The sequence below is a fragment of the Cupressus sempervirens genome, chromosome 9, assembly GCF_028749045.1.
Source record: "Cupressus sempervirens isolate cs-2001-9-10 chromosome 9, ASM2874904v1, whole genome shotgun sequence".
Lineage (NCBI taxonomy): Eukaryota > Viridiplantae > Streptophyta > Pinopsida > Cupressales > Cupressaceae > Cupressus > Cupressus sempervirens.
Genome location: NC_143126.1, coordinates 825419219 through 825444148, shown reverse-complemented (window position 1 = coordinate 825444148; position 24930 = coordinate 825419219). Strand labels below are relative to the sequence as shown.

Below are 24930 nucleotides of genomic sequence, written 5' to 3'. Positions count from 1 at the left end.
GGGGTAATTAGAGAAAACTTCCCAATAAAGCAGTAAAGACGTGGATAACTCTGTTGGGATACTTTGCTTTCTAAGTTTGCATAATTGAAGATAAGGATATACAAGATTGAAGACTGATTATCAAAAATCAGACCTGTCATGAAGGATAGTCAAATTGTATCTGGTGGACTTGTGTGTGCAAAGCCATCACCATCCGAAAGAAGCAATCCTGGAATCACTGGAAAAATGTTAAACCCGTAAACCACTACCGGAGGTTATGTAACATGAGCAATAACTTTGTGAAATATTTATATCGATACCTCAAGGTCCGTGGTTGTCTTATTTGTGGAGTTTCAGTATAAAATCAGGAAACACTTCAAATGCATTAGGTTTAGATAATATAATTAAGGCAGGAGCTATAGGTTTAAAGCTACACAAAGATTGGGGAAGTACACTTGCTGCCATTGACACATGCCTTATTGTGGCTGATAGATATGATGTGCAGGTAACCATTCACACAGATACATTAAATGAAGGTGGTCGCATAGAGCATTCCATTAAAACATTTCATGAAAGAACTATTCACGCCTATCACAGTGAAGGTCCAGGTGGTGGTCATGCCCCAAATATTCACATTGTGGCTTTGTAAGGCGGATATCAAAATTTTGATGTTGGATACAAATTTTTTTGGGGAAAACGTTAGGCAAACATTTGATAGGGCCTGCTGATTTTTTGTGTCGAGTGAGCTATAACTTATAGCTGCAGAGTTCCCTCCTGTGTCTACGAGTCATGAGAAGTGGGTTGAACATGAATTAAAACTCTTTAACCGTAGATATCACAACTCCATCGTGTATTGCTTTTGTTGGGCCCAAGGAGAGCAAAAGGTAAGGATTCGAACAATTCTAGCAACGGGCTGAGCGGCTGCCATCCACATGCTGTTTGCACTACAAACATCTCCAAGTTTCGTTACCATTCACACCTAGAAAGAATGCGTCCACATGTGGAAGAAAAATAAATAACGGCAGTCAGAAGGTTGAGAAGATTCCAGTACCAAGCGCATACATGAGGGGAGCACATAGAAGCCTTATAACACATGCATGAGGGGAGCACACAAAGACGGCAACATGATCAATTAGCATTATAATGGATACACTTACAGTACAAGATGAGACAAAGTGGATGTGCTAGCATGTTATGTTTGTTGACTGCTTGCCATCTGTCGTTGTTTACCTTCCTAAAGTTGGTGTACAACAACTAATTTCGATCCATTTGAATTCATCATTCACAAGATGACTACTACATCTAGCGATTCCCATTAGTGCTCAATATGCAGATTCCTAACAATACATGAAGAGGTTAGAGTTGTAGTTTGAAAATGGGATGAGAATAGGTATGTGAGCAATTAGAATTGACAGGTGTAATAGAAGTTATTACTAATTGTTCTTAGTTGCCAATTCCGCTGCTATATAAGTCTTACAAAGCCATTTTTGAAGAGGAAATGATGAAAACGTTTTGTATTGCCACTGCATTGTTGAATAGTGACAAGTCCAGGTGTATCGAGATAAGGAAAGTGGGAATGACTGTTTTGAGTGCATAATAATTCACATAGTCATGTTTTACCTTTATAGAATACCTAAACACATTATATGTGTTGGTATACAAGTAGAAAAATGATAGAGGATTCAATTCAGAAGTTGCTTGGGTGATAGCAAAGGTTGACGAAGGATCATCATTGCAGCATCTAACACTATAGAGTCAGTGATCAAATCAGATGAACAGGACAAAGAGTATCATCCAAGCAAGAGCATATATCATAATCACATAATATATTGTATTTTCCCTAAAAGATCGCCGATAAATCACACAGTTTGAAGCATGTGGAAGCAATACAAGAATATACAAGAAATGTAACTTTCCTTAACAAGGTATATAGCGGCAGTGTGTGATCATTTATTAAATAGTTTGATTGATCGAGCAGGGTTGAATTTCTTTATTACCTCACCGTGTCGTCACACTAAAGATAGAGTTGTATCTGGGAAATATTGATATATTGGGGAACCGGTATCAATGCCGTGTTAAAAATTTTACTTTTAAGAGTTTCCCTAACTTCTTTTATACAAAAGCGGAGGAGCAAATAAGTTCGGGATTTTGTGGCTGGACCTTAGAATTCAACTTCTGCTTTAAATTTAGCAACTGCTAAAGATTTGGCATCCCTTGACATGGTCAAGAGTAAACTCAACGAAATTGTGCAAGATGTGGATCTGGTTTTTGGGGTATTATGCCGACAGACATTCAAAGAAATTAGACTGTTGATGCAGTCATTTAATGATTTTGTTTCAATGACATTTGTTAGGCATTGGAGGTGCCATGGCACTGAAAAAAGATTCGCTCATCCATAACTATGTTAGAAACGATAATAAAATAAAATCACGTACCTGTTGTAAGCTTGCTAGTGATCTTAGTTGTTTTCATTCTGCTATCTTTTTGCAAGCCAGGAAGAAAATCCAAACCTATTAGAGGTAACACGAATTTTCTTCAGAAATAGCTCCAGATAGGAGACTGGGGAAAGTTGACTGACAAAGAAGAGATAGAAAATCTCTTTATCTTCTTCATAGGGTTTGGATAAAATTAGAAAAGGTACTATGAAGCTACAAGCACAATTAGCCCAGAATTCTGAATCCGATATAAGAGCAGAAATACTCAACATTTATAGAGTATACAAAACTCCCTACCCAAATTCAGAATGATTTATCGTTCAAAGATTTCATGGATTTTCATCCAGAGCAGCAAAATAAGACTGATATGGCAAAAAGAAAGTATTTGGAATTGGTTCAGGATCTCCTTGCAAAAGACCAACGCAAAGATGTGTATGAAAAATTTCCGGTAGACCAAAATCATCGAATAGAGGGTCTTGAAAAAGAATAGTCACCTACCATTGATTTGCAGCCTTCTCGCGATCACGTAGAAGATGTTACACAAGGTGCAAGTTTCTACGTTGGTTAATTGGAGGTTAGCTTTGACAAGTAGGTTGATGAGGTTGATTGCACAAAAAATAATAGTAGATTTGGATCCTTGTATGATGAGTCTTTATATACAAATGATAACATGGCAACCCTTTGGCTTTTGCATACAAATCAAGAGAATGGGGTTAAGAAGGAATATGATTTTGAGAGGTGTGATGAACCATATATCTCTTATGCCCATGACATTGATTCAGAGGAACAATCCAAAATGACACTGCAAGATGACGAATCACTTCAACACGACGACCAAGAAATGCATACCTTAAAGAACCAGCTGAAGGTTAGTGAAGACAGGGTTGTAGCATCTTTGGTACGTTATGACAACACTCACAAGATGGTTGAGGATCTCTACAGGAAGGCTCAAAGGGAAGTGTAAGGAAGGAAGGCTCAAAGGGAAGTAGAAGGAGATCGGCTGGTTACTGATTTGTGGGTAGTAAAAATAGCTCTTGAAACTATGAAATCAGATTATTTGCATTTGCTTTCCGACAGGGATTATATTCTTAAGGTTGCTGAAATATATGTTGATCAGTTGAATAAAGAATGGAATGAGATTATGGAACTCAATAGGGAGCTTAAGTATGCTCATGAGGTATTGGATGAGATTCAGGTTTCTCTTCAAGAAGCAGACGATTAGGTTAGGATCATAAATCATTTTTGGGAACATGAGGGTAAAGAGAGACAGGAGTTTTTCCAATGAGTAATTTTTCATATGTTTGAGTTCTGAATATTATATTCAAGAAGAAGCTGGATAAATATCTATTGGGGATATTTCTTATGGTTTACATTGCTGGTTTACTTATAATGCGATTTCCTATGTTTATGATCTGAATGTTATCTTGAGAACAAAATCGGGTCAATATCCGTTTGGGATATTTCAGACATAAGTCCACACCTAGATAAGATAAAATATATGTTTGCAATATTGGTTTGGAAGTAATCACATGGACTACTAAGAAGCAATAGGCAGAGTATTGAAGAACCGTCAAAGCAGCATGTGAGGCAGTTTGGCTTTGAAAGATGCTTTTAAACATGAAAATGTCTCAAGCAGAGCCTTCACCCTTTGTGTTGAGACAATCAAAGGGTGTTAAAGTTTGCCAAAAATTAAGTCTTGCACAAATGTACAAAATATGTGGAGCTTCATTGTCGTTTTAGACACAAGTTTATAGAAGATAGATCGGTGATGTTGTAGCATGTTCCAACCAAGGATTAGACTCTGGATATTCTTGCCATGTCTTTCAGTCCAGACAAATTTATTGTAGTTAGTAAATTGACCATTAAGTAAGGGTATTAAAATAATATTGTTATATTTAGTATAATGGTCTATTATGTCTTTAGGTTAGTATTTAGAAACTATCGATATTGTTATATTTAGCATAATGATCTATTATATCTCTCATTCAAGTAGTCTTTCACTCCTTTGTTTCATATTGGATATTTCAATCATTTTGCGCTAGTGATAGGAAGAGCATTTCAAGGCTTTGATTCAACTTGGGGTCAGAAATCACAATCTACTTCTTCAGCTAGTTGTGATGCTAATTAGCTTCACAAGTTGATAGCAGAACTTAATGATCATATGTTGAAGCCTAAAACATTTTACTATAACAAATTTGCATTAAACAATCAAAGAATCTAGAGCTTCATAATTACTCCAAGCACATAGAAATCATTATCATTTCCTTTAACACCAATTTTTAAAAGGGTCTCTTCCTGAAAATGAGCGAACTGCAGACATTTTAACAGAGCCCTCCTAAAAAGATAATTTCCAATTTCTGAGAGAAATGAAGTTGATAGAACACCTTCCTCGCAAAGAGATTTCATTGGATTTTTGTCACTTGGTGTTACTGGGCACTGCACATTAGAAAAATTCGATTGTATTTTCAACATTTTTATCCTCTCCTGGGTGCTGTGTAATTTGACTACTATTCAAATTTGCTATTGTTGTTTTGGCCACCAAGTTTATGATTATCTTAAATACAAATTTATAATTGATTTTAGGCCCTAAAAAAGAGTCAAAGCTGCTGATTTTAGAAACTATCATTATATGGGCTGCAGATTCATTGAGCTCTCAACAGTGTTTTGTTTTCCAATCGTTGAGGGTAACCTATGTCTTCTTTCTTCTGCTCTGTTCTTGGTAGAAAGTGGACATTCTTTATGCACTACTATAGATTTTATTCTGGCAAATCGGCTTGTATTCAGATGTTTCTTTTGTGATAAAAGGCAACCTAAAGTTAAGGTTGCTTTATGGCATTCATTTATTGAAGTGCCAAGTTCTAGGGTTATTAAGACATTATAATCATTTGTATCCAGATTTTTTCCAGAATACTAATGATTATTTTTCCAGAACAGCAGAATTCGGATATTAAGGTTTTGTACTTTCAGAAGTTTGGATATAGTATATACAAGTTAGGGAACACATAATTGTAGGTTCGAATAGGCATTTAGTTGATTTGTTTCAAACCCTAGAGTGTAATATATGTATAGAATGGAATGAATGTTTAGATGCATCAATCCCAGAAATGTGAGAATTTGTTTTTTGGTAGGCAGGTCCAGCAGATGCATCCCATGGAACAAAGAGTTTTAAGTCCCCAACTACAAAGAAAAATAAGTAATCTTTGCTTCTCTCGTGCCATAGAATTTCTGACTAATAAATTTATTTTCTCAAGCTGGCATAAGAAATGCATTAAAGAAAGAACATTTTGTAATCTTCTACTCCTTTCTTTTTTTTCTTCCAAGCAAGGTATATACCTGAGGTGGTCTCTTGTTTAAACGCAACCCCACCGATTCTAATTCCCTTGTTAAAATTTGTCGATGACCCTCACTCTGAGAAAAATAGTTCAAAACTGAATCAGATTTCCATTATGACATTGCAGTAATGACCATTCCCAAATACCTACAAAGCTAAAGGTTATAATTTTGAAATAACAGTTTCTCAAGGAAAACAATAAGATCATGAATTAAACCTACTTTAGAAGCATCAAGGACCATTAACACCAGATCTGAAGATTTGGCAACAGCAATCACCTGCAAATGGAAAACAGTGATGAAGTTCAAATATTAGTTATATATTTATTAAGAAGAAAAATAAATATTCCCCTTAAAGAAGGAAAAATCTCATTAAACAAGTTACACATCTGGATCTGTTATAATTTTGACAGAAAATAGTATTAATTTTTTGGTTGAATTGAAACATGTTATTTACAAAACTATGTACTTGTATAAAAAGATCAGCTGTTAGATGAATCATTCAATAACTAGCAATCTTGACAAGAAAATAACACCATGTAGACGAATGATAATAGATTTTGTCCTTGAGTCCTATCACCTATGTTATAGGATATCAAATATTGATTTGAAATAATTACCATATAATATAAACTTATAGAAATAAACCAACTGATCTACAAAATTATATCTCCGAAAGATAAGCCTATTTCACAGATATCAAAACTGCATAAGATTTCTTCTCTCAATTGCCAGAAAATAGTTATTTCTTCACAAAGTGAGAACCTCACAATAACTATCCACTTCATGTGGGAAAGATCCCCACAGTGAGAAGAATATATTGCATTTCTAGCATGAAAAAATAGCCATGTATGGCTTATACACTTTTTCAGTGAATTTTATTTGCCAACAACAAAATATTAACCTTTGAATTGCTTAAGTGAAGTCAATTGCATCATATGAAGGCTGACATGGGGTCCATGCATTTTAAATATAAAATTCAAATGATCAGGCACTTTTCACTTCTCCTCACACTCTACAATAGCATTGGTTCTTCTCAGTGGAGACTCAAATGTGATCCTGTACAGCATTGTGTACAACATATCAGCCCCTCTAGCACGTGCTTTGATCGAGATTATTGCTTCTGCAAAAATGTGCTTTGGCAACAATCTGAATTATGACAATTGAAATTTGCATGGAAGCTTAATACAATGTTTGCAAATATGAGTTCTCTATGAATGGCTGTTAAATTAAATGCCAATGTGTTTAAATGCAATGCCCCTGCGGTACTACCACAAAATTTTTAACAAACATGCAATGTTCAAAATTTTAGCACACATGTATTTCTTCAAATAATGTTTAGAACAGCAAACTAAACAATATTTATCAGTTTAACAATTTACAGGAACTGCACTTCATAGATATTTATAAACATTTTTACAATCTGAAAACATGGGATATTGTATTGACATTTCAACAAGCATTTGACATACAGTTGGCTGAACAAAATATGCAAATACACAAAGCCCGAATTAATGATTTCTGGCCTCTCAGCTGATATAAAAGTTGCTTGTATAATATTTCTGAGTGTAGCGAACAGCAAATACAAGGAAAGTATAAGTGCACATGCTTCTTAAACTTAAGAATCTGTCCAAGTATCGATTAGAGTTATGGAGTGGTGTAGATTATAAGAAATTGATATATAATGGAAAAGGACCAAAATTGAGCAAAGTTGAGCAAATTTGAGCTATAATTGTGTGTTGTTGGACTTGGAGCTTAAGTGTGTGAATTTGACAGAGATCTTCATTATGCAAGCAGATTTGGTGTAGAAGTGAGTGAACCGAACAAGATGTATTTGTTTTGACCGAAACCCTAGTTCTCGTATTTTTGCAATGGCGTCTAGCTTTGCACCCACTAAGACCTCAAAGTTTGGAAAAGTGAAGTTGATTCACAATGAGAATTGTGAGGCAAATATAAGTTATACCCTAAGATTGCCACTCAAATCGATGAGGTTGGAGCATTGTCATCAATACCCTTGAGGCTTTTACTGGCTCGAGGCATTCCTGAATTCATGCACTATAAGACTGGAGAAGTCGGTGATTATAAATTGCAACAAACCTACAATCAATTGTTTGTAGATGGTCGGCTCAAGGATGAGCATAAGCATTTAGAGACAATGGGTTTGACCCACGTTCTTCATTTTCCAAAGAATTATAAGATAGAGTGGATACAAATTGTGTTGAGTAGAGTCCACAACTCGGCAATGTGGCTTGATGAGCCTATTAAAATAACCAAGAATGTGTTCCATATGGTTATTGGTTATCCAATCATCGAAAAGACCAAAGCAATTAGGGCCACACTAAGGAATGAGATCGAAGATCACATCAACATAGTATAGGATGGAAGAAGTTTAAAAGTTGTCACTATTACCAATCTCGAGATAAAGTTTAGAACCTATGTCGTGGCACACAAAATCTATCAATCTAGCTCAACAAGTAGCGTTCCATGTGGAGTTGTGGATCTTGCATAAAAGATCGTTAAGAAGGGTCTCAAGTTGGACCTCGTCGAGCTACTACTAAAGCAATTTGAAGAAAATATGAAGACAATTTGGGTAACGAAGACCAACACCTGCAAGTACAGTTCTTTATTCGTATGTATGTTCTCCTATTTGCATAACCATTTCCCTACTATTGGCAATGTAAATTTGGGTGTGAAAAGGCCAGTTACCTATCAAATAAATGAATATATTGAAATATTGGGCGATAATCTTGAGTGTTATCTCTAGTTATTTCAATGAGTTCAAGGAAAGAATGCTCCAGAGGTTTTGGATACCTCCACAATTGGTTGAAAAATATAGAGATAACATTTGTTTTCTAGTTGACGCGGATACCACTTTGATACAAGTTGTTGAATTGAGGGTTGCATGGTTGGAACCCATGGATTATCAAATTGATATTGATTGAGCCACCGAGGCTATTGAAGCTTTATTGAATGAACCTTTGAATAGAAAGGCTAAGTCCTTTGGGACTTATGAGCAACCTACATAGAGAATAAAGATATATTGGCTCTAAGAATTGAAAGAAAAACAAGAAAGATGATAGACAACTGATGAAGGGTACTACCCTTAATACCATAAACACACAACAAAAGCAAAGAAATAATAGCAATCTACGAGAACAAAATATGGGCTTCTTATTATCGCCACAAATGCAGAATTACAAAATTCAAAATTACAAAATGCTAACCCACATGAACGCCTTCATTACAGTAATCTATAAGACAAAGTTGTGAACTATCACCCAAAGTTGTCCTAGATAATGTTAGAGCATTTCTTAAATAGGCAATTTTATGTCGCCTAGGAAGGATCTAGACACTCAAACTTAATATCTAGGGTCGACAGACACAAATAATACATATACAATTGACCAAATATATTTTTGACATTTATTTTGAAAGCTTTGGTCGGCCCAACTTTGGAAGGCCATAACTCTCAAATCATTGCTTCGATTGGCTTTGACCACTATTAAAAGCAAGCTCTCCTTTGCGCATAAAGTATGGTTGGAAACAAGCTTTGTCGGAAGGGATCTGGATTGATCAATGGAAGAGCATAGGTCATTTGTTTTGACTCGGTATTTTGCAGCACACCAAAGGCTTTAAGAATTTTTATCTACACCTTTTTTTGCTAAAGACTCAATTGACATTTTATATTCAAAGATGATTTTTAGCGCAATAATTCAAAGATCTCAATGGCTTTTTGTTATTGACTATGCCAGCAAGGATCCAAATTCCTAATGATTCGAAGGTCTACATAGTTTTTGACTTATCTTGTAGGGAAGGATTTGAAATCATCACAAATAGCTAGTCAAATGAGACCTATATAGTTCACTTTCACAAAAATTAACGATATTCTTTGTTCTTAACGAAGATTTTTTAGTTCTTTTCACATTTTGTTTTACATTGTTAGGCAGTAAGGGAAGCATTCTTCTAGGATCATTACACTTGATTTGTAAGGAATTTTTAAAAAAAAAAATTGATTTTGAAGATGAAAATAATTTAGTTTAGGACTTATTAGGTAGAAAAAGAATTTAGCGTTGATGATTTCCATTTGACGTTTTAAATATATTGCAAATAAGTAAACATGTAAATTTTAAACAATAAGATTTTAACATAGAATTTTATAGGAATAAAACGTATTTTGATAATTTTTCCGTTAATTAATTAAATATTGAATGAATATGATTTTTTTTAAATTGCAATCATAAGACGAAGGGCTCTACAACAGGGTACCGTGCGCAACCGCGTGGCCTCTTTTGTACTCTAATTGCACTGTGTCAAAGACACTTGGATGAAGATCGAATGTCCTTTTTTGTTTTATTCTAGGTCATGTGTGATTGTTTTTCTCATTTGTGTGAAATTCTCTACAAGGTTTCATTTATTTTGCCATTTTTATTTTGATTTCCTGTGTTCCTCGTATGTGCCCTAATCATTTTCTGGTAAGAGCCTTGTTGTGTTTAATGGGGAATCCATCGGCCATATTTGATATTGAATGGCTTCTTCATGTTGTGAAGATGAGAAGACGAGGCAAGATAACACCAGTAACTCCATTTAAGATGAGGGTGCTACTACGAATCATGCGGTGGCTTCAAAACCATCTTATAAGGCAATGGCTAACAATGAAAGTCCAGTGGTTGAGATTCCAAAAACAGCAGTGTTCAATGATAACATTATTTGCAATGCTAATGTTGGAAGAGATGGAGGGAGTCTAATGGATGTAGATGAAACCCCAATGGCAACAACAACACAAAGAGCAATGATGGTGAGAGAAGAAGGGATGGTAAGGTCTTGTTGGGAAGTATGATCCTTAACCTCTCTCCACATGTTGATATTATCAAAGCCATAAAGGATGAGCAGGATAGATTAAAAAGTTCTGTTGTCTTTTTCATTTGCATGGATTTAATTTTTTTACCTACTAGGAAATTCTTTGATGATTGGATTAATAATACATGGGGAAAAAAGCTTGATATTTTTGTGGAATTTAGTAGAGTGATACAAAAAGGTTTATTTGTTATCTTTTTCAAAACACACGAAATGCAGGAGAAAGTTTTAACAAGGGTATGTGGAATGTAGGGCAATCCCTATTCAAAGGCATCCCTTGGTCTTCAAAAAATGATTATGATAAATACCCAACTCGAGCTTCTCCTTTCTGGGTTGAAATAAAAGGCTTGCAGCCTAAGTTTTGGCCTTTTATATCTTGGATGTTGAGTCCTGTAGGGTTGGTCCTACAAGTTGAAGAACCCAGAATACCTCTACCTCAATTGAATGCCCGCATACTTAGTTCTTTGAACCCTGATGTTACTCTTCCCGAATATATTGTTGTTAACTTGGAAGGGGAAACTTATAGATGGGGTATTGAGAAACCTGGTGATATAGGTGCTCGTTTCCATTGTAAAATTAATGGTCATAATAGGAAAGAATGCCTTACCCTCAAAAATATTTTTAAATTGTTTAACAATAATAACCCTAACCCAGATGTCGGCCAAGGTTAATATATTGGTAAAAGTAATTCTGGAAAAAGATAATCCTAAAGGATGTGATAACACTAATAAACATGAAAGCAAGAATAATGACAATGTAAAGGATGTGATGGACGATAAGTTGGACAAGTATGTGTCTCTTACTAATCCCTTGTTTGAAGAGGAATTTGATGTTAGACCTTCTAAGGAGGAGGAAAGCATTAATGATAACTACACTGCTGCTAATCAACCAATTTTTATTGAGGTTGAAAGACAAAAGGTGAATGCAGATAATATTGTTAAGTTAAATGCCCAACAAATAGCGCTTCAAAAAATTAATGAAAAAAGTCCAAGTCTTGAAAGCCATAGAACAATATACCAAGAAGCAGAAGGATATTACTAATGAAAACCCATCTCCATATTTTCCTTTTAGATGGAAGGTATCATCGAGGCATACATTTTCCGAAGATTTGAACAACTAGAAGTATCTCTATTGATTAGGTCACTATTCCTCTTCATTTCCTCACTTTCTTCGGAAATGAACTTGAAGATATTCACTTCCAAAGGGGAAGCACTCAGTTTGATGGAACCTCATTTCTTTACACAGATACAGATTCTAACTTCAGAGTTTTACTTTGAGAGTTCCATAGCTTTAAATTTTTCTCTTTGATCTTCTCATGAATCAATCTTCAAATACATTTGGAGATTTCACCATTTCTTTGCTCCTTCGGGATATCATCTTATGAAGTGTGCCAACAGCGGGAATCCAATCACATGGACCAGAATCCAAAATGAGCATTTTGTTGGGGAACGGAATTAATAGCAAACTAAGGTAGACTCCCTTCTCATCAAGAAGACGCTCTGACAAAGACCCACCCAAACCTAGATCACCTAAGACCTTGATTCAGTGAAAAAAGGAGAATCCTGCATAGAGGTGTTGGGGGAAGCAGAGCAATGAAAACTCTAATAGAACACATAAAGCAAACCTCGAAGATGTGTGATGAGAAGAAAGCCAACTAAGCAAGATAAGGACTTAAACATAATTTCAATGAAAACTAACCAAGATAGAAGCTTAAAAGGGATGGACTGAAAGTTGGCAACATGTTATTATCAAAATCAATCTAATTTAGGAAAAAAAGACTTAACCTTATTCCTATTCCAATTTTGCACAACCAATCACAAGATAAACATATTTCCAATAAAATTCTAGGTGAACCAAACAGGTCTAGAATTCCCATTCCTAATCCCCATTCCCAAATTTAATTTCTAATTCCCATGCTAGCAACCAAACGGGCACTAATACTAAGGATATATCGATATGAAAAAGTGATCCATAACAAAGATGTTAAAATAAAATTTATATAAATGAAACCCATGGATGGAGGATCTCTCAATGATGTGATTCAATTGAAGGATTTGTGCTTCACATTTCTCTTGAAATTGCAAAGAACAAAAAGAGGCTTGCCATATTTGATGAGATGCAAAAATCGTTCCATGATATAATAGTGGGAACTTGACATGGGGAGGGGGGAGGGGGGAGGAAATAATAACCAATGGTCCATTATGGAGGCACCTTCTGACATTCATCGAATTAACGTGTATCAAGGATGTTGATGTGCAAATATGTATTTATATTTTCATTGATTATTATATTTTATCTACTCACTATAGTCTCTCTCTAAATTGTATTTCTAGGGCTATTTTTGCCTTGATCTTTTCCTTTTTCTCTAAGGATTCTCTTGCAGGAAAACAAGAATGGTACATTAGATGTGAGTCTATTAAAAAGAATTATTGTCTATGACTAGAATTACGTAAAAAGGATATCTTTCTATGACAAGAGGGAGCAGCTAGAGGATCAAATTCATTTGATCTTTGAGAATAGACGGATACCTAAATGCTTACAGTCATGGAACTAAGTTGATGGCTGAAACATCTTCGAAGATGAGGAAAATAGCATTAAATTAGAAACAACCTTGCAGAAGGAGGTCAAGAGGTTGACGGATGTACTTGGAGCTTCAGAAGGAAACCAAATTAGCATGAATGCCTAATGTAGCCAAATCTAGGGACAAATCCGTAGTTTATTACATTTACTCATGTTACTATGAAATCAAACAAGTACATGTGTGTATGGGAAGTTTCTCTTATTAAAATTATAAATCATGTGCCTAATGATGATGTTTACCGTACTGGTAAAGAAATCAACACATACAGACAATGGAACAGAATAGCCGAATTACATTCGCATATGCCAGACATACATTATGCTTCATAATATTCGCAATAGTAGATGATTGATTATTGATGATTTACAATGATCCCAGACGGGATATAAATACTATCCGCCGAACCTTCTCGGAAGAGTCCGTCGGCCACAAACATTATGTCTGCTACAAACTATTTACCCGTCAGCTACAAAATACAAAACACCGACGACAATCATTCCGTCGGCTACAGAAACACCGCCGGAACCATCCAGTCGACTGACAGATGAGTCCCTTGGAATAGGATATTTTCCATGATAGGAGTATATGAATAGGACATACATCAGTGAAAGAGGGAGAAACTTAATGATCTACATCTATTGCCATCCAATGATATTGATTCAGAGGGAGTACACCATGATGAGATGGTTTCTCTAATTTTCAGTTGAGGTACATTATCATTGAAGAACAGAGAACCAACATTCTCACCAAGCCTCGTACTAGAGAAAAGTCATGTTTACTTCAGGGACAAGCTTGATATGTTGGAGAATGAAGCCTTCGCTGAAAAGAAACTTCAGCATCAGCGATCTATTATTTGTATCCTTGCATATTCTTTCCTTGAGAGAGAAGTTTGAGGTGAAAGTCATTGTTTTCACCCTATGGATTGAGCCATATTGAATCCACCCTCTAATATGATTCATGATAGATGTCATGTGTGACAACACCATGTGAGAGAATCCATGGCAACTCTAAGTAAAATCTTTTGTCATATGTGTAACTCTGTGACTATATGGGCACCTATGTACATTACTGGAAGGTGATAATCTTTCTAATAATATACACTTGTCTACAACATTGTAAGGTGATGACTTTACAATGTTCACTATCATGACGAATATCATGCTAACTTGATATTCATGGAAATGTCTTGATAGTTAATATCCCTAGGACTTATTGTTAGATATCATGTTGACTTGATATGTGTATCAATATGTTCTTTATGAGATAACCATGGTAGATATTATGTGTCGTAATATCCATGGACATGCCATGATATGTTATGGCAGACATCATCTGACGTGATGTCAATGCACATACCATAACTAGGATATACGAATGTCACATGACTTAATATTTTATATACTCCTTGATATCACGTATTAGGTGATATCTAAACTAGTCCATACTTGGTCATCTTTTGTAATGTTCCAAGTTTGGTACTTCATATTTTATTTTATTTTCTCTTGTTCTTTTAAGTAATGATTTTCATGTGTAATTTTCTTCGTATATTCCTTCCTTATTCAAAGATGATACCTTTATATTTCTATTTCCAAAGTTTTGTGTCGTTTGGAGGCAACGGTTTATAACTTTCCATTTACATATTATTAATTTAATCTTTATATTGAATAATAGATTTAGTAACAATTATATTTAATTTATATCATATTATTGTATTAAATCTTAATATATTAGTACTTTATAAATATATTAACAATCTATCATAGTAAAATCTTTATTAGTTATTATTTATTTGTATGGTATTTAAAGAATCAATTATTAAATAACTTTTGATTAATAATAATGGTTATGTTGTAATATAATATTTCAAATATATTTTATTCGTCATAATATCATTGTTTATAATTATATTAGATTATCATTCTATGACTGATTTTTATTGCTATTTTAAAGTAATATTATATGATATATTACTTAAATAATATTATTCTTATTTATGAATCTTATTCTAACCGGATATGACAATCCTTACCTCTCAAAATTGCTTGTCCTCAAGCAATTCATATATGTGTTAAACATTTTTCAATGTATGTTAATATATGATAGCCCATGCAAGAATGTTTGAATGACAACACAAAGAATATAGAGAGTAAACATATTAATGCATCAAGATGCAAGACACGTGAATGCATAAAGGCACAACGAAGACACAAAGAAAACACATTACTGCATGAAGGAATGAGGTAGGCACGAAGCAGACACATGAATGCCTTAAGACACATAGAAGACACAAAGTAACATATGAATGCATGAAAACACGAAGTAGACACAATGTAGAAAGATAATACATCCATTCTTTATTAATGCCTTAATTATGAGAACTCCCATTCCTTTCTCTAGTACTAAAGTTATTCTTAGATGGAAGAATTATTGAGCGAAGGTCCCGTGAAGAAAACTACATGCAACGTCCCTCAAGGCTATCCCTAGTATTGGGATTATTTGCCATGTGCCCAAAATTACTCTGCCTTTCCATTCTACAAACTCTCTATCTTAAGATACCTTAGTATGGAACAAAAAATGGATTGTTCACATTTAAACAATGTAGTTTAATTTCAATAATAAGATAGACCTTATATGGATCCCTTTTTGGACAATACTTGATTTGTTCTAGAATCTCTTTTGAGGATTTCAGTCGTGCTTAGGGATAGTTATTTGTAAGGTTTCAAGAAATCTTTGTTATATGAAATTCCATTGCTTTCTCTATTTCCAAGGTTATTCTTAGGGTGGTAGAATTATTGTGCAAAGGTTGCATGAAACAAACTACATGCAGTGTCCCTCAAAGCCTAACCCTAGTTTTGAGATAATTCATCATGTGCCCAAAACTACTTTGCCACACAAACTCCCTACCCTATGATACCTTCGTAATATGTAGAAGATGGGATCTCATGTCCATTCAAGCACAATTTCAATTTCTTTACTACATTTACAAGTTTTAGAATTTTATGAATATAATTTCCAAAGTTAGTCTTAGGATACCAATTGTAATAATCCCTTTTTATAGGTCATAATAATTGCCAATTAGGGCTATTTGTATTATGGGATCATTAAACATATTATCAACTTTGAATTATAATCAATTTAATTCAATTAATTTCTTATGTGAAAATCCATTACTTCCTCTAATTACTAAGGTCATTCTCAGATGGTAGATTTCTTGTGTGAAGGTCACATGAAATAGACTACATGTAGCGTCCCTCGAGACCTAACCCTAGTATTGGGATAATCTGCCATGTGCTCAAAATTATTCCACCTTTCCCTTCCACAAACTTGCTATCTAAAAATACCTAAGTACAGAGTAAGAAATGAAAAATCTAAAATTCTAATTTCTTTATAATTCAGAATTCTAAAATATACATATCATATATATGTATGTACCATAATGTATAATCATGAGAAAATGATTTCATATTTATAAAATAAGAAATCATAACTCTAATTACATATAACATATTATCTTTATATTATTTCCTTACGTCATATATGCAAGGTGATATTCTTACCCTCTAGCATATTATGATCACATAACTCTTAATATATATAACAGATGATAACATAATCTAATTATTATTACATAGTAAGGGTAAGGATTTTGTACCCTAGATCCTCTCATGGTTAGAATGTACGCTTAGCAAATTTGGGGCTCTAATGCTTCCCTTAGTTTCGATTATATTCCTTTAGTATAGGCCCACCAGTATGTACCATTGTGCTCATTGATATTTTTTTATTAACCTTGTACAACTTTAATTTTCCCCTTAGTTCCACACACACACACATATATCATGGGTCTCATCACCTAAATAGGGTGAAGTGACCCATGGGAAAGTCACATCCACAGTGATGTGAATTGCCTTGGAAAGGTGGTAGGTAAGATACCCCTTGTCATAGGCCAAGTCAAACCGGCCTCACAAACGATACAAACTTGAATTCCTTTGTTTAAATTGCTTTTCCTTCTCTATATTGTAAAACTCATGGCAGGTTGAAGTTCATGCTTTGGTTGGTAAAAAGGAGTTCTTCCCACATGTGGGATATTTCCTAAGAAATGCTTATAATTTCCTTTCTTTTCACGAATAGGATTTTAAATAGCTTATGAACTATTTTTCCACGTAATAGGCTATATCGCCTCGAATATTCTCTACAAGAAAATTCAGGTACTATTGTACCATGAATTTATTTAATATGTTTTGCTTTAGTAGAAATGATAATGTTGTCACTGTCTTTCCAAGACTACGAGTAACTCACCTTTTGTGCGATGTGGGTTATTGTAATATATTCCACATAAGAGGGGAATAATATATTCTTTGCTTATTTAACTTTCCATTCTTTTTGTTTGCTCCTTCACGGTATTTAAAATTTATTTATTTTCAAAACACACAATGGGTATCGATTTGTTCAATGATGACATGTGTTGCTTTTCCATATCTTTTGCAATCCGTTTATTATTCATTCTTTCCTACTTGATAATGTGACTTATGTCACCTTTCACTGATTCCCACTTTTCATTTTTGTGTGTGTTTATCATCCTCAATTCTATTATGCTCACCTTTATAACTCTTGATGCAATTAAAATTATGCATTCTTCTATTACCTTCCATCATTTTGGAGGCCTCTTCTATATCCTTGAAATAGATTTCAGGCAAGTCCATTATTTTTTCATTTGCAAGCTTGCCAACTATAGTAGTCACCTTTGATTAGATTATGATGGATGTCCAACATTCATTTCAAGCCTTCAAATTGGCACTAATGGGAAAATGTTGGGAAAGGTGGTGTCTCTAGTCTTATACCTCGCCTAATGTGCTTTCTATTTCATTTACACTCTTATATCATTGTGTTCCATATGATAGCATCACTTTGATCATCTAGTTCAATAATTTGGGCATGGAGAATTCACAAGAAGATATTCCTTCGATGCGTTCTATCAAACAATTAGGTGTGATGTCCCTAATTCCACCCTTGACTCATCTTTTTACTGTTCAAGGATTTATATCATGCTTCCATAATGGAATATATGTGTATGTGCAATAACTGCAGAAAAGGAATAGGCATTTGAATAAACCTTTGATGTGCGTAGCCGAATTGGGATTAGTTGTGGCCACATTGCTGACGAAGAATGAGTTTATGCATTTGCAAAGCAAGGGTAGCTTCTTTCTATAGTGTTCCAGGTAAGGAAAATGCTTCCAAGGTTGTAATATGTTATGTATTTGCTCCTCTTAATGTGCTGACTTCTGCTCTCTATTATGTTTTTTCTCCATCTTCATAAAGTATCATATATCAATGTGGAATTTGCGCGAATGTGATTAATATGTCCAATGCTTACTTCAGTCTTTGTATAATCTGATCATTGGATTTGTGGCAACCTGATATTGGAGGGTTGAATTTATACTTTTTTCTTTTTCTTTTTTTTTCAAAAATAATTGCATTCAATTTTCTTACATAATCATACAAAATGGCAGGATTATGCTCTGATACCAATTGTAATGTCCGAGTTTGGTACTTTATAATTTTTATTTGATTTTCTCTTGTTCCTTTAAGTGATGATTTTTGTATGTAATTCTCTTTGTATATCCCTTCCTTAGTCAAAGATGATACCTTTATTTTTCTTTTAGAAGCGTTGTGTCATTTGGAGGCAAGGGTTTATGACATTCCATTTACTTATTGTTAATCAGATATTTATATTGAATAATAGATTCAGCTACAATTATATTTAATTTATATCCTGTATATCATATTATCGTATTAAGCCATAATATATTATTACTTTAATGATATATTATCAATCTATCATAGTAATAACTTTATTAGTTATTATTTATTTGTATGGTATTTAAAGAATCAATTATTATATAACTTTTGATAAATAATAATGGTTATATTATAATATAATTATTCGTCATAATATCATTATTTATAATTATATTACGTTATGATTCTATTATTGATTTTTATTGTCATTTTAATGTAACATTAAATGATATATTACTTATATTATATTATTCTTATTTATGAATCTTATTCTGACTGGGATATGACATCTTCCCTAGCTAAGAGGGAGTGATAAGATATGATAGTGTTGGTCAGAATTACTAGCATGACAACTGTATGCACATGTGTGCATGTATGTATACCAGTTTACCGTGTAAACTGATAAACATGCATACACACACATATGCATAGACATTAATTTTACCTTGCTGAGATCATCTTGGTATTAAACTGATTTTATCATTACCAAACTAAGTCTGGAAATCTGAACGATCAGATTATAATTCTCTTGGATCGAGAATTATGTTCTTGATATAATGTCAATCGTGCATTAGATTGAGCAAATGATCTATTGCCTTGTACAGATCACAAATCATAAAGGAATATGTTTAATAAACTAATTAAACCCGATTAAGGATCAGGTCCTTTAATGATTTGTTAATTATACCATTGTGTCTTTTCATGGGTATGAATAGACATGTCAGTCCATGTCTTGACTATTGGTATGGGTATAAATATGAATCAATTCAAGAGGTCAATATCATTGATCCATAAATGATATATATCTCTAAAGACTGACTGCAGTACAGTAATAGAATACTTTCAGACTTTGCAATTCAGTTTTCAGAATTGAATTAATTTATATTCATTCTATCTTGATTATTACCTGCAAGCAATATATAGATTAGTATCCATCAATTTTCAAATCTGAAATGAGCCATAACTATAACAATCTGATTACAAGTTAAATTATCATCTACACATTAAAACTTCCCAAAGCCAATCCAAACTGATGCCGTCAAATGTTTCTGAAAAATCTGGAAGATGCTATTGATTGTGAATAGTTTGTTGTTATCGTTTTAGACAGATGTCATTATTCCACCATGTTTGCTTTATTATTTTCATTATCATTTCCATGTGTTATCACTGTTGGAGGACATTCATCCTGATATCATCACAGTCATCTCCCATACAACGCACCAAATCTTCGTGTTTTTGCTATAAACCGGAATGCAATATTTGTACCTGTTTGAATCTCATGAGGCAATAGCAACCAAACGCTAGTAGTTCATATTTTGAGGCATGAAGACTTTGAACACTGGCTTCCGTATCTGGAGACCATTTTGATACATATTTATACTGTCATTTGATGGGCAGAGCAGATGTAAAAATAAGGGGTAGAATTCATTGTTTCCACTGCCATGTATTCATTCAACCCCAGTGATAATATATTGGATTTTTCTGAAGAAAATATGGATCTTGTTTCAAACATCGATCTGCAGAAGAACCTGTCAATCTATCTTCCGTGACTAAATAACTCCATGTCTTCTATCGAGCCTGTCAGATATAAGGTTCTGAAGATGGATATCAAAGAACCAACTGTATTATCATTTCCAGACTTCCAAACAACATATATGCAGTCTAAATCATTCCACTGTAAGTTATTCCTCATCTTTTGATATACACAAATCATCTGTATATGAAGTTGCAGTTTAACATTTTCAAACTTAAGATTTTGAGATCTTGACATCAATGACACAAGTAGCTAATAGATTTATCTTTTCTTAAATCCAGACTTAAATGTTTCGACATTATGCAAATATTAAATTTTTAAGTCTTTCTATCTTTGTATGACAAGATCTTTGCATCACACTGATGTTCAGCTGATATAACTTTTATGGCCCTTAGTGTTATCTAATACATTCCTTTCAAAAAATTATAAAACAAAGAATGGCAAATGTCTTCAACCAGGCTTACCCTTGGCAATGAGACCTGGAAAGAACTTTGAAGGTCAAAAAGGGATAGCTCATGCAGCAACAAAATCTAACACAAATCTTCTATCCCCACAAATCTTACTGACAGACAACTTATTGTGCACTTCCTTGTTAGCTCAAATTATGGGTAGCATAACTGCAGCACATAGCTTGAATACTAGTTTGAACTATATCAGAGAACAGGAATCAAGAGTCACAACATATGAGATGAATTTTTCGTTAGCCTCAAACTCCAATAACATTAAAATTGTGCTTAATTTACTCAACTACAAGCCCAGCTAAAGATCTGCTCTAAGCCTACAATGATTCAATCAAATCCAAGATTCTCATCATCAAAGATATTGTTTCACAAATCTGAGTATACAACATGACATGTTTAGAATCAACTAATGTCAGCTACTTGCAACCATTTCCAAATTATGGCAAAGGTCAAGTCACGTGAAATCAAAATGGCCATTATTCCAGCTCCAACCTTTACATACATCCATGTATATAATTATAAAAATGGCAAAAACCCATTTAGAATGGCAAAAATCTGAATGACAAATGAGTACCTAAGATTATTTCAATACTAAAACTTCCCGTATTATTGTGAAAAATATCTGTGATATAAAATTCTACATCTACATATTTCAGAATAATGTTCATAAACTGTTTGCAAATATTTAATTTGCAGAAATAAAAGAATGAGCAAAGGAAAAAATCAAAAAGTTACCTGTCGACCGCGTCCTTTGCCTTCAGAAGCGCCTTCAATGATTCCAGGAAGGTCGAGAAGTTGGATCTTGGCATCATTGTAATGTATGACACCAGGAATACAAGTAAGTGTCGTGAACTCATATGATGCTGCTTCTGAGTGAGTCCCGGTAAGCATAGTAAGAAGTGTTGATTTTCCAACACTGAGAACAGGTTGAGTTGATAAAATTTGAATGATCATTTATCTATGGAAAAGAATGCATATATGGAAAAATTCTGCGAGCATAGCTTGTGAGCTAATATGAAGCTTTCTGCCATTCACAATGTTTCCAACATGTTGGCTACCAAAAATACATGCACAACTAAACAACATTATTTTAATAGAATAATGAGCTAAGACAAGAGGTGAGATGACATATATATAAGGGGAAAAAAGAACCAAATAACAAACAAAATTTACAGATTACGTGGATTTCCTACACAATAGGAGTGCAGTAGCATTCCATTTACATGGTATTGGCATAAAATGATATAACTGTAAACAGAATTTGGTTGCGAGGGTTAAATATAGGAAGACTTGTCAAAAAATCTAGTATACTTGAAAGCAATTAATGTGTACAAATGGAGGAAATAAACCTCACTTTTCTATTTCATATCAAATATGTGCTCAGAGATAAAACAGGCATAATCATAAGAAATTTAATAATAAAAAGTAGCTTCGGCCTTAATAAAGCCTATTCTATATTCATCTACGAGGGTTTACTTTTTAAGAAAAATGGCAAGCCCTGAAATAGCAGGACATTCTGTAATGGAGCAATACCCACTATTTCAGGAACAGCCCTACTTTTTAATATTTTATATCTAAAGGCTGAATCCTTATTAGGATACAATTTAAAACAAAAACTCTCATTATACTAAAGTAATATTGTAATATTTAGTATAATGGTCATTTAAGTAAGTTTCTTTTAAGTCGGTCAATCAATATTAGTAACTTTCTATATTTTAAGTTGTTTAATTAGTAACTTCTATTTGTCTTTAGTTCTCAAATGTTTGTATTATGGAAAGATGATCTTGTAATTGTTTATTTAAGGAGTATTCCTCTCCTTGGTTTAAAATTAAATATCTCAAACAATAAACATTTCATGTTATCAGAGCAAAGGTTAGCTTTTGACAATCTTCCCAATAAAACTTGGTTTAAGAACCTAGAAATTTTGAGGAGATTTCTAATTCTTTAAACCAAAATCGTGGATTATTATTGGCGTATATTTTTACAAAATAAAAATCCTGTTTTTTCCTTAACATTCTGTATGAAATTTCACGAAAATTTTCGCTCAATTTATATAATAAAATCAAGGGTGTTTAATAATAGGTGATTTTTTAAACAAAAAATGAGGCTTTTGCAGATTTCTTTGCCTTTTTCCCCAAAGAAAGAAAACTTGGAATCAGCAAAGCCGACTCAACTTGTTAATCAGATTGGAATTGGCTACAAATCGCCTATAAATCGGTAAAATGAAAAAACCCTTGACACTTAGAGATTTTAACAATTTAAAACTTATTTCATGCACCCTTTATTGAATATAACTTAAAAACACTATAACATCATCAAATAGAAGCCAACATACATAAACAAAGAACATAAATGATAAATCCATCATATACATAAAATGTAAATTGTAACTTGTAGCTGAAGTAATAGAAAACATAGGATCATATGAAATAGATATATAGAATTATACATGTTGTCAAATCATAAATGTATTTAAGATGAAGATCAATAAAACCAATGACATCAAATCATAATGTATGTAAGATGAAGATCCATGAAACATGTCTATCCCAATGTTACAAGGGTCTATGAGTCCTAGCAAGACTCTGCAATACCTGAGCCGAGTCAGGGCTCTAGAGTTTTTTTGGCCTCTGGACTCTAACTCAACCAAGTCATGGCAGAGTCCAACAGGACTCACAAAGTCCATGGACTCTCTGAGTCAGAAGAGTCTTGTAGCTAGGACTCTTCCATGGCCAGCTAAGCCATAAAGTAAAAATTAAACATTTTTAAATTTTTTTGGCTTTTAAGATTGTATTGCAATATCAAGTTTCAAAAATTTGTATTGGTGATTCCCAATAAGGCAAACAATATGGAGTAGTAAAAAATGTCTTGCATGTAGCAGGTATAAAACATAACAATTTCTGTATAAAGAAGATTATAAATATGATTTTACTAAATTTATTGCCAAAAAAGCAGTTTCATATGATTATCATAGACTATAATTACAAAGTCCTATAATCAGGTGTTAAAAATTCAAAACTGCACTATCAAACTTGAGAGCATTGCAACAAATAAAATGCTTTCCTTTAAAGAATTGAACATCTCTAGAACAATAAAAGAACAGTTTTAAGGTTTGTAAAAGACTATAAAAACAAAAGTCTATTAAACAGACCATTTGACAAAGTTGAAAGATGACGACATTTATGAAATTATGTAGTTGATATCATTCCAGTACTTCATTATGATCTTTCTAATCTACTAAGAACAAAAAAAATTAGTGAAGCAGTTATGGGTATGACATAACTTGCATGGTAGAAGAATGTAATATGAATTTTTTTGCAAAGACTTAATAATGATATGCCACTTCAAGGGAGCAACCTTGTAGTCCACTTTAAGGGAGATACCACCAATAGTCTTCAGCATGAACACGATGCTCAACATGATGATAATAAAAAATCTATACCTTCTATAATTTTAGTACAACTTATTTCCTTTAGAATTTCGCATTGATACTTATGTGATCAATGTAAATTTGTGCACGTGTGCATAGTAGCTTCTATATATCTCAATTATTGTATCTTTGATGTTAATTGACTACATGATGCATGGAAAAAGTTTAACTTTTTAACATATTTGAACTTTTGGGTTTTCAATTTGCCGAGTTCTTGAATCCTTATTGAGTCCAGAGGCCAAGTCTGAGTCTGAGCCCAAAACTAGCTGACCAAGTCCAAGGCGAGTCTGAGTCATGTAACATGCATCTGTCTGTAAACAAAATGAAAAAACATGTCTATCTGCTCTAACTCTAGCTCAAATTTATCCCTCACTTTTCCTCTCTTTTTGTCATACTCAACAGATAGAAGGCCTTTAAGGGTTATAAGAAAGAGAAATGTTAAAAAAAAATTGTATTTTTTATGTTTTTAATTTGCTCAATTGGGCTGCTCAATTTTTTGAGTGGATTCATGCGATTTCTGTGACTCATGG

General features: G+C 33.6%; 1 protein-coding gene across 1 annotated transcript in view; it reads right to left on the bottom strand.

Annotated features, from left to right (window-relative positions):
* LOC149541220 (developmentally-regulated G protein 1) overlaps positions 1 to 24930 on the bottom strand; it is a 192322-nt gene that overhangs the window by 94104 nt on the left and 73288 nt on the right. Inside the window, exons 5-7 of the mRNA XM_089802231.1 lie at positions 21706 to 21886; positions 5967 to 6023; positions 5748 to 5822 (exon numbers count right to left, since the gene is read on the bottom strand). Coding sequence (XP_089658357.1) covers positions 5748 to 5822; positions 5967 to 6023; positions 21706 to 21886 — 313 coding nt within the window. The remainder of the gene's footprint in view (positions 1 to 5747; positions 5823 to 5966; positions 6024 to 21705; positions 21887 to 24930) is intronic.